General features: G+C 41.5%; 1 protein-coding gene across 1 annotated transcript in view; it reads left to right on the top strand.

Moving 5' to 3' along the window:
• Positions 1-4327: 4327 nt before the first annotated feature.
• Positions 4328-12224, top strand: part of LOC147098099 (scavenger receptor cysteine-rich domain-containing protein DMBT1-like) — a 111793-nt gene continuing 103896 nt past the window's right edge. Inside the window, exons 1-2 of the mRNA XM_085970821.1 lie at positions 4328-4373; positions 11692-11724. Coding sequence (XP_085826947.1) covers positions 4328-4373; positions 11692-11724 — 79 coding nt within the window. The remainder of the gene's footprint in view (positions 4374-11691; positions 11725-12224) is intronic.

Below are 12224 nucleotides of genomic sequence, written 5' to 3' on the forward strand. Positions count from 1 at the left end.
GTCACATTGTGTCCTTAAAAGGTCTTGCTGTACCTTCACATGGGCAACTTTAACCCACGGATTTATAACAATGATAATGCAGTGTCTAAGTTAAAGATTGATAACCATACTTAGCGTACATAACATTTCCAGTGGGTATTACATGTGATATCGGGAAACACAAATGGAGCTGAGCGACAGTTTAGTCTGCATCTCCTTCTTCACCAGACCCAGTCATATAGGCCGCCAACTAAAGGGGGATTGCCCGTGGATCGGCTCTCTACCCCTGTATAGTCCAGGGAGATGAACACACGGGGACGCTGTTAAAGTGAATAAACCAAACACTGAATCTTTGTTCAGAGTTAGATCATTATAGCTGCAGTGCCGGGGGGAGCCACTGCAACCATTCTGGTGCCGATCACTGATATTAAACTGCAGCTTTAGTGCGCGTAAGGGACGAAGGGAATTTTACCGCGTGATTAACAATCACGTTATTTATCCGGAATGGAGAATGAATTCATATTAGCTTGTTACATATAATTACCTCAATATGTTATAATTTAAAGCAACTGCTGCTATAATGTGTGAGGTGACCTGTTGCTGCTCCGGGCCTGTCCCAATGGGATTATCGGTCAGCTCTAGCCCGGCTGGTGCCGACCGCCAGCGGGAATGGTGACCGACCCGACTCGGGAAGCTCCCGGCTCGGAGTCTTCATTGATCTCACATTCTCCTCTCTGTATCGGTGAAGTCAATTAAAAAAGTGAGCGCCGCTCCACTATGAACCGCTCTTGGGAAAGGCATTAACTGGGATTGAATCCATCTGATTGTCGGTGTTTAATCACTCAATCCTGTTCCATTTATTTCCGTGCTGGGGAAAGTGCTGCAGCACATCAGAAAGTGAGCGGATTCAATCTTCTTTATATGTAATAAAATGATAATATCAGTAATAATGATCAGTAAAGTTGGTCTGAGACCAATGTTATCTCTCATGCGGCTTTACGATCTTGTTTCCCTGATTGACCCATATTTTCACTCACAAACCGGTATTCAGTGTTGAATAACAGTCCGGGTGAAGTTAGCTCGGGGGCTTGCAGTCAGAAGCAAATGCAGGCACTGTGGGAGTCTGGGCCTCACAGTGGGGCACAAGATAGTGTAGCTCTGGGGGGCCATTGGAGATTTGATAGTCAGGGGAATAGACAGGTATTTCAGCAGTCACAAATATGAGTTCCCAATCGTGTATTGCCTCCATGGTGCCCAGTGTATCATTGAAAGGGTGCAGGACATTTTGCGGGGAAGGGGAACAGGAGAAGTTGTGGTCCATATTGGAAACAATGGCATTGGCAGGAAAAGGGCTGAGTTCAAACAGGCAGAGTTTCAGAAGCTAGGAAAAAGATTAAAGAACAGGTCCTCAAAGGTGATCTGCTGTGAATGACTCCCAGTGCCACGTGCCAGTGAGCACAGAAACAGGAAGAGAGTGCAGGTGAATGCATGGCTGGAGAAGTGGTGCAGGAGGGAGGGCTTCAGATTCATGGGGCATTCTGACCAGTTATGGGGTAGGGTGCCCTGTACAGGCAGGAAGGGTTGCACCTGAACAGGGCTGGGACCAATGTCCTCAGGGTAGTTTAGTTCTTGCTCTGGGCGAGGGTTTGAACTAATTTGGCCGAATAAAGGGCACCAGGACGCAGCAGCAGTGAGGAGAGACCAGGTGCATAGAAATCTAGGAGGGAAAAACAGCAACAGAACAAACAATAACTTATTAAGAGCAGTAAGTAAATGGAGAAATAAAACAAAGCCGACTAGCACGGTGTAGGAATGCATGTGTGTCCGTACGAGGACTGCTACAAATCAAGTTGACGAGCTACAGGTGCAAGTTGCCACATGGGATTATGATAAATTCACTATGACGGCGGAAATCTGACTTAAACATGGGCAGGAATGTGAACTAAACATTCATGGCAATAATGTAGTGAGGAGGGGGAGGGAAGGCGAAAAGAAAGGAGGGCTGGCAGATTTGAGCAAGGATAATATTACAGTTATAAAGAGGGACGATATACTAGATGGTTCAAACACTGAATCTATTAGCTTGAAGTTAAAGAACAGAAAATGAGCTGTTACATTTCTGAGGAATGAAACAGCACTGGACCTAGTTCTGGGAAACAAATAGGGGAAGTGCAGTGTGATTCAAAGTGGGAACATCTGTGTAATAGTGATCATAATATAATAATGTGTAATTTGTTATGAACATGGTACAAGTAAAATCAAAGTTGAAAATAATCAAATGGAAGAGAACTAATATTTCACTGATTTCTGAAGTGGAATAAAAAAATTATCCACGAAAAAAGTAAAGGGACAATGACCGTCCTTCAATGTGGAAAAAGTTTGTGTACAGTACACACATATCCCCATAAAGACAGAAAATTGGGCTTCCAAATCTAGAGATCCCCGGATGACAAAGGAAATAGAGATTGAAATAAAACAGAAAAATGCGGTTCTTTAAGGTACAGAATACAACTGAAAACGAGGCAGAATACAGAGAGTGCAGAGGGCAATTGAAAAAGGATATAAGAGCAAAGGGAGAGTATGAGGAAAAGATTAGCTTGTATTGGTAAAGGGAAACCCAAAATCTTTTATAAACCTATAAATAGTGAAAGGATAGTTAAAAGAATTGTAAGGCCGATTAGGTGCAAAAAAGGAAGTGTAGAGGCATGACTGAGCTACTGAATGAATACTTTGCAAAAGTCTTCACAAAAGAAGAGGAGTGGGGAATAGAGATCTTGGATAGGATGAAATAGATTGAAAGGAGGTGCTAAATATGATGGCATCACTCAATGTTAAGAAGTCACCCTGTCAAGGTGGGATGAATCCTACGTTGCTAAGGGAAGCTAGGATGGAGATAACAGACGCGCTGACCACAATCTGTCAATCTGCTTTGATACTGGATTGGTGCCAGGGGGCTGGAGGATTGCAAATGCCACACACCTGTTCAAAAAAGCTGCGAGGAATAAACCAGGAAACTACAGGCAAGTCAGTCGAACATCATTGGTGGTTCGAAAAAAATATTAAAGACCATTGTCAAGCACAAAATTAATTCTCACTTGGAGAAACATAGGTTAATAACGGACAGCCATCAATTATTAGCTAAAGGTACTTCGTTTCTGACTAACCTGATTGAGTTCTTTGGTGAAGTAACAGAGATGGTTGATGAAGGTACTGCAGTACATGTTGTACCTATGGACTTTCAAAAGCCATTTAATAAAGTACCGCACAGAAGATTAATTGCGAAAATAGACGCTCATGATATTGAAGGGACGGTGGTAACTTTCGTAGTACATTGGCTATGGAATAGGAGGCAGAGAGTATTGATGAATGGATGTTTATCTGTCTGGAGTGAATTATGAAGTGGGATCTCCCAGGAGTCGGCATTAGGACCATTGCTTTTCTTGCAATCTATAAATGACCTGGATTGGGTACAGGGAATACACTTTCGAATATTGCGGGCGTTATAACATTTAGCAACGTATTAAATAGTGAGCATTATAGTAGCATAATTCAGGAAGACATAGACATATTGTGAAAGGGGCAGATGCAAGGAAAATGCAATTTAACGTGGCTAAGTATGAATGTTGCACTTTGAGAGGAATAATATGGAGAGACAGTACAATCTAAATGTACTATTTTGAGGTGGTGCAAGAACAGAGGGAACTGGGGTGCATATTGACAAATCTTTGAAGGTGACTGAGTAAGTTGAGAGGCTGGTTAAGAAAGCGTGTTGGATACTGGGCTTTTTAAATAGGGGCATTGAATATAAAAAACGAGGCAATGATGCTAAAACTTTACAAATCTCTGGTTATGCCTCAGCTGGATTATTGGATACAATTCTGCACACCACACTTTAGAAAGGATTGTAGGGTTATAGGCAAAATGCTGGGGATGTGGAACTAAATTGAACAGCTCTTCCGAAGAACCAGCACAGCCGTAACGGGCCGAAAGGCCTCCTTATATTCTGCATGAGTCTGTGATCCTGATGCAGGGTCGGTGACTCATTTCGTTTATCAGACTCACGCAGCTCAACGGCAGTGGGTGGAACCTGGCACCTGGCCTCTTCACATCTATTAATGGGCAGGTTCCTTCTCATTGGCGTACATTACCAGGCTGCAATTCACGGTTAACACCTTTCAAAATCTATTGGTTATTTTGAAAGAAACATTGGTTTCTGTAGAAACAGTTATCCACAAATTAGGTTCCAGTTCAGTCGGGGTGTCGGAAGGTGCTGGAGGGCCCGCTCGGTATCTGCGAACAACATTCGGTTAATGTTCAGGTCCCGTCACTGTAACCGGCTCCGGGGACGATGCTGCTGTCCTTCCTGACCCTCTTTTTACTGCAGCTTCTCAACTGTGAGTCATCGTTGATTATTATTATTATTATAATATGTGCCTCATTAATATAATGATTACTGAACTATTTGAGATGATGTGGAAAGTAAATGTTGTTTTCCTGAATTTTAATCGTTTCATGAAGAGCTTAATGAGATATCGGGGCTGGTTTCTCAATCATCTTCCACCTGCGGCTCTTGTACAGACAGAGCAGACTGGAGTTGAAAATCTAATCAGATTATTTAAACTGAGCCTGGTAGAAGTAGAGCGCGTTCACTGATAGATTAGACTGTATCGGAGCCTCGGTCCATTTACAGAAAACTGGCATATTTTATTCAAATTTGTCCTTCATTGGGACCGTATGAAGTGAATATTGCAATTGTTATTTAATTTGTAGAAGTTTCATTTAATACATATTTTGGGCTGTTTGTTTGACTTTAAGTTCCATCAACTTCAAATAGGGAATCAATTCTCAATTTCTGTCGGTGACAATCAGCACGCTTAAAATATTGTTCATCTGATTAACACTTATTTTAAATTCCCAGTAGAGATTTGTGTCAAACTTAGATTTAAATCCGAAATCGGTCACAAATACCGCGGCAGTTTATTTTTCTTTTGTCCCCTGCGGCTCTTCTGCAGACAGAGGAGACTGGAGTTGAAATTCTAATCGGATTATTTAAACCGAGCCTGTTGGAAGTAGAGCGCAGTCACTGTTAGAATAGACTGTGTCGGAGTCTGGGGTGTAAGTGAACTCACTGAGTGGAGAACACCAGTCAAAGCTGCACCTACTGCCGACTGAAACCACACACACATTTCTGTCACAATATTTCTCACTAGAAGTTCTGTCTGACCCGGTGTGATAGAGTGAACTGAACTATTTAAAAAACGTTATTCAGCATTAGAATGTTGGATAAGGTTTATACATAATGTACAATAAAATATTTACTAGTGGTGGAACTAATAGTGTATCAATTAGCCTCAACCATTTGTACAATTATAATTACATATATTCTCCAAATATTGATGTTTGTAACATTTCCTAAATATTTGGAGAATTTGCTGTGTGAGTGTTGTTATTTAGTTAGAGTATCTTCAAAATTATGAACTTTTAATATTAAACTATTTTTTTGTATCTAATACATTTATATGTACAGGCTGATGTAATAATGAAGCTTTCTCAGTCCCAGTCCACATGCCCCATACTTTTCATACAGAATCATGTAGAATTTAATGAGATATTGGAACTTGTTTCACAATCTCCCTCCACCTGCTCCATGCTTGTTAAACAGTGTCGTGTAGGGTTTAACGAGAGTTCGGGATTTGTTTCTCAATCTCCTTCCTCGTGCTCGCTATTTTTTGCTGAGGTTTTTTGTCGGTGACTCCGTTCAGTTTCCCTCTGTTTCCAGTGTGTGTTTGGTTATATTTATTAATCTCTATCAATAACAAATGCTGGTTTACTGACAGGGAAACATTATCGCACTGTTATCAGATAACTTGTGAGTTTAACGAAATACATTTCCGTGGTTAAATTTATTTTATTTTATAAAAGTGATTGGATACTAAAATTCTGTTTTGTAGATAATTTAAAGAACATTTTCTGCAAATCATAGAACCGAGAAAAACATCATGAAATGTATCTCACCCCCTGAATCATTTTCACAAATCCCCTGCTGATCAAATTCAATCTGAAGAAAATGGACATATTTTATTCAAATTTTTCATTTATTGGGACCGCATGAAATGAATATTGAAATGCTTTATGCAATTTTAAGAATTCTCATTTAAAACATATTTTCGGTTGATTGTTTCATTTTAAATTCCATCAACTACAAATAGGGAAACTTTACCCATTTCTGTCGATGGCATTCTATTCAGATGTAAGAATATTTTACATCTGAATAGCACTTATTTTAAATTCCCCGGTGAGCCTTGAGTGAAATTTAGCTTTTAAACCGAAATCTAAGACACTACCGCAGCAGTTTTGTTATTTTTTGTCCCCCACGGCTCCTGCACACACAGAGCAGACTGGAGCTGAAATTCTAATCGGATTCGTTAAACCGAGCCTGCTAAAAGTAGAGCGCATTCACTGTTAGAATAGAGTGTATCGGAGCCTGGGGTGTAAGTGAACTCACTGAGTGTAGAACACCAGTCAAAGCTGCACCTACTGCCGACTGAATCCACACACAAATTTCTGTCACAGGTAATTCTCACCAGAAGTACCGTGTTCAGTGAACTGAACTATTTTCAATCGTTTATTCAGTATTAGAACTTTGGAGAATGAATTTAATATTTTTAAATACTAACTAGACATGGAACAAATACTGTTTCAATTTGCTTTAATTAACAGTATAATCATTGTTAAGTTCACTCTCCAAATAAAACTGTTACTGAAATTTCCAAACTCTCCGGGATTGTGCGTATTGTTTTTTACTCAGTGATGATCTTGAAAATTATGAACTTCTTTCTGAAATTAATCATTCTATTTCATACATTTATATTAAATGTATAACGTAATAATTAACGTTTCTCAGTCTCCTTCAACATGCCCCATGTTTTTATACAATGTCATGTAGTGTTTAATAAGATTTCGGGACTTGTTTCTCAATCTCCTTCTAACTACTCGATACTTTTTGCTGAGTTTGTCGGTCGATTACTTCATTCAGTTTCTCTCTGTTTCCAGAATGTGTTTGGTTATATTTATTAATCTCCATCATTAACAAAGTCTGGTTTACTGACAGGTAAACCTTCTCGCACTGTTATCAGATATGTTGTCCGTTTAACGAAATGTGTTACCGTGATTCATTCTATTTGATGTTATAAAACTGATTGGATACTAAAATCCTGTTTTGTAGATTTAAAGAACATTGTCTGCAAATCATAGAACGGAGAAAACACATGATATGTACATCACTCCCGGAATCATTTTCACAAATCGCGTGCTGATCAAATTCAATTTACAGAAAATGGGCACATTTGATTCCAATGCGTCATGCATTGGGATCATATGAAGTGAATGTAGAAAAGGTTTCTTTAATTGTATAATTTTAACTTAATACTTATTTTGGGTTGTTTGTTTGATTTTAATGTTTCATCAACTTCCAATTGTAAACAATTGTTCAATTCTGTCGGTGTCAGTAAACATGTGTATTATATATTGATTCTGATTAAGACTTACTTTAATTTTCAGAGGAGATTTGTGCCAAATTTAGTTTTGAAACCGAAATCCAGCACAAATTCCGCGCCAGTTTGTTGTATTTTGTTCCCTACAGCTCTCCTACGGACAGAGCAGACTGGAGTTGATATTCCAGACGGGGTTTCAAACCGAGCCTATTGGAAGTAGAGCGCGGTCACTGTTAGAATAGAGTGTATCAGAGTCTGGGGTGTAATGAACTCACGAAGTGTAGAACACCAGTCAAAGCTGCAGCTGCTGCCGACTGAAACCACACACACATTTCTGTCACAGATATTTCTCTGTGGAAGTGATGTCTGACACCAAGTGATGCAGAGAATTGACCTAATTTTTTTTAAATAATTAGTTCATCTTTGGAGTGCTGGACAAGGAATATAAATATTGTGAAGTTAAATATTAACTAGAGGTGAAACCTATATTGCTTCAGTTGGTAATCATAAGTGTACTTATCAAGTACACTCGTCAAAAATGATGCTATTGAAAGATCCTAAATCTCCCCGGGATTTGCTGTATGAGTATTTTTGTTTAGTTAGTATCATCAAAACAATGAGCTTTTTATATTAAATTAAGCTTTCTACTTCATACATTTGGATGAACAATGTCAAATAATAATTAATGTTTCTCAGTCTCTTTCCAAATGGTCCATAATTTTTCTGCAGAATCATGTAGTGTTTAATGAGATAACGGGACATGTTTCTCAATCTGCTACCACGTGTCCCATACTTTATATATTGTGCCATGTCTTGTTTAATGAGTTATAGGGCCTTGTTTCTTAATATCCCTCCAATTGTACAATAGTTTTATATCGTGTCATGTAGTATTTAATGAGATAGCGGGATTGTTTCTCCATCTCCTTCCACATGTGCCATGCTATGGTAGCTTTGTGTAACAAACCCTGAATTTGTTTGTATATTTAACTACGGCAGATAGCGATCAGAGCGCGTTGTCCTGTTCTTGTCAATATTCGATGCGTCTTTGTTGATTTTCTAACCATTGTAACTTTTATCCAGACACTAGTTAAGGGCTATGGAGATATTTTGTTTGAAATTACTCTTTGTGCTATTAACGCTCAGAGTCGGGATTGTTTGGTGTGAGCTCCCTCTGGTGTTTTACTGAAGGTTTTAACATACAATTAAAGATTTTCAATTCATTTGCTTCCTAAAAATAGCAGGAGCTCATTTAATTGTGAAAGTTGATCAGGTCGGACTTGAAATAGTTTATTATAAAATAATTATTATGATTCTTGATATTCCTGATAATCTGACATGAGAAGAATTTTCATATAAACACTCTCTATTGACTCTATTTTCTAATCTCAAAATCAGCAATTCTAAAAGAAGCGTTGAGTTTTTAACGTTTTTGAGTAAAAACTGAAAGATTATTCCCACTAGTCTGTCAATGGATAACAATAAAATATGAATTTGCAGGACAGAAGTGTGTTGGTAAGGACTGCTGAGGCTCTCCTGGAGTGGAAGCTTGTAACGCTCTGTCAACATTACAGAACCCGGACCAGAACGAGACCACAGAGATTCTGTTTGGAAACTGCACTCATTCAAGAAATCTTGACAATCGCTGCTGAGGACAGGAATCGGTGTCACCTTGTCTGTAATATATAACCGAGGGAATAGAAAGAGACCTGGAGATCTGTAGGACACAATGTCATCAGGGGGATGGGGAGCAGGTCAACACGCACTCTCTAATATGTAACATTCGGAATAGAAAGAGACCTGGAGATCTGTGGGACACAATATCATCAGGGGGTTTGGGAGCAGGTCAACACGCACTCTCAAATATGTAACATTCGGAATAGAAAGAGACCTGGAGATCTTTGGGACTCAATATCATCAGGGGATTGGGAGCAGGTCAACATATTGGCTGCATTTTAAAAAGAAGCAAAGCTTATCCAGTAAACGAGAGGTCCATTATCCGAACATCATTAATGGCTAAAATGATGGACCAATCGGTGAGGACAGTTTACAAGAGAATTCGCTCAGCAGGAACATAATGACTAAAAGCCAGCACGGAGATAGGAGGCGTGAACCCGCCTGACAAACGGTTCATTTTGTTTTGTTTGTGGAATTTAGAGGTAAAATGAGAAGCAGAAACATCCTATTGCAACTTTACGGAAACTTTGTAATTTCCACGTGGAAAACATTGGTTTAAAATAAAAGACACTGAAATTCATCACACAATAAGATAATCTATAATTTAATTTCAATTATATTTATGTTCCATCATGAACTTTGGACGGAAATCCTATACTTCACTACCAAATATCACTGTGAGAGCGCCCTCAAATTCGGCTGCCCTCAAAGGTTTGTCACCATCCTCCGGCTGCTTCATGATGACTTGCAAGCCGAGACCCTGACCAACGGATCCACCACGTATGCATCGGGTCAAGCAAGGCTGTGTCATTGTATCAACGCTCTTCTCAATCATCCTAGCTGCAATGCCCCATCTCACCCTCAGTAAGCTCCCCGCTGGAGTGGAGCTAATTTATAGCAAACCGGACACTGTTCAAACTCCGTCACTTCCAGTCCAGATCCAAGGTCGTCCCAGCCTCTGTCATCGAATTACAGTATGCAGACGATGCTTGCATCTGCGCACACTCGGAGGTTGAACTCCAAAACATAGTCAACACCTTCACTGAAGCGTTCAAGAGCATTGGCCTTACACTAAACATTCGTAAGACAAAGTTCCTCTAACAACCTGCCCCCGCCACACAGTAATGCTCACCGATTATCAAAATACATGACGACGCCTTGGACAACGTGGACCACTTTCCATAACTCGGGAGCCTACTGTCAACAAGGCAGACGTCGTTGACAAAGTCCAACACCGCCAGTGTGCCAGTGCAGCCTTAGCTCACCTGAGGAAGAAAGTGTTTGTAGCTCAAGGCCTCAAACCCAGCACCAAGCTCAAGGTCGACAGAGCAGTAGAGATACCCGCCCTCCTGTATGCTTCAGAGGCATAGGCCATGTACAGCAGGCACCTCAAAGCACCGGAGAGGTAACACCACTGCTGTCTCCAGAAAATCCTGCAAATCCATTGGCAGGATATGTGCACCAACGTCAGTGTTCTCGCTCAGGCCAACATCCTCCGCATCGAAGCTTTATCCATGCTCAAACAGCTCCGATGGACGGGCCACAACGTCCGAATGCCCAATACGAGACTCCCAAAGCAAGCGGTCTGCTCGGTGCTCCAAGACGGAAGGAGAGCCCCAGGTGGGCAGAGGAAACGCTTCAAGGAAACTCTTAAAGCCTCCTTGAAAATGTGCAACATCCACAGCGACACTTGAGATCACCTGGCCCAAGGCTGCACAAAGTGGAGCAGAAGCATCCGTGAAAGCGTCGAACCCCTCGAGTCTCTTTGCCAGCAGCAAGCAGAAGCCAAGCACAAACAGCAGAAGGAGGGCACATCAACCCAAGCACACCACCCGCCCGCCCCTTCAACGACCGTCTGCACCACCTGGGACAGAGAAAGTAGGTCCCTCGTTGGACACATCTGTCACCTGAGGACTCGTTTTTAGTGCGGAAGCAAGTCATCCTCGGTTCCGAGGGACTGCCTAAGAAGAGGAAGAAGAGTATTGCAGCTGTGAAAAGAGCGGGCCTATCACCACCGCCTGCTCAGGGCAACTGCACACGGGTAAAGAATGGTCAGAGCACCGTCACCACTAATTTCAGGGCTACGGGGAAAGGGCACGGTACTAGGACTGATTGGATCGCTCTATCCAAGAGCCAGCACAGGCACGATGGGCCGAATGTCCTCCATCTGTGCTGTGTCATTCTAGGATTCTACAAGGAGCAGCTCCATCACCACCGCCTTCTCTGGGCACCTACACACTGGTAATAAATAGGGCCCGAGCACCGGCACCACAAGGAGAGAGTGCACCCAGGTGTCAGTCTGTGTTTGTGTGAAAATCATTCTCGATAAACTGTAAGCACTTTACAAATGTCAGCTTGCTGCATAGATTGTATTTGCGGTATTATAAGGAATGAAGAACAGATGAAATTACAAATCCCTTATCAGTTCTTTCGCAAAGTGACGGGAATTCTTACCCCGCAGTTCTTTGTATTTGTGACTTTTCTTTCTGACAGTTTTATTAATTTCTTGCCCCAGTGAACTCTAATTCACAATGTCTCATTTCAGGCAGACCCGGGAACAGTCAAGCTGACCCATCAGGTAAACGCCTTTTATTTTCACGTTATCTGGTATCTCTCTGTTCTGATCCATCCCATTGAAAATTAAGGCTGGGTGACAATCTCAGGGCCTTTTTGATCACCGATTAACCCGCTCCTCGTGTGTCCCTCGGACGGGAAGAGTGTTTCCCACGGACTGTTACTAAAGATCTTTAATTCCAGCTGAGAATCGGCTGCTGCCTTCATGCAGAGCGACAATAAACGGGGTCCCTGAAGGGCAGAGTTTGAAGGACCGGCTCCTCTGACACTGCTGCCGGTCCCACAGCAGCTCTCACATTCCACCTCACCAGTCAGTGCTGACATTTGGATCACATGACAATTCAGCCCCGCGTCTTCCTCTATTTTCTCCGGTTATTGCGGGGAATTTCTTCGAATCCTGACTGGGGCTGAGCTCTGACGACGTTCGGCCAATTGGTACTGATCATGATGGATAGCTGACCATTGCAGCCACGCCCATCTGCCGACCTCTGGAGGCTGGAATAT

Source organism: Somniosus microcephalus, chromosome 30 (assembly GCF_052327205.1).
Source record: "Somniosus microcephalus isolate GS21.2 chromosome 30, FLI_Smic_1.0, whole genome shotgun sequence".
Classification (NCBI taxonomy): Eukaryota; Metazoa; Chordata; class Chondrichthyes; order Squaliformes; family Somniosidae; genus Somniosus; species Somniosus microcephalus.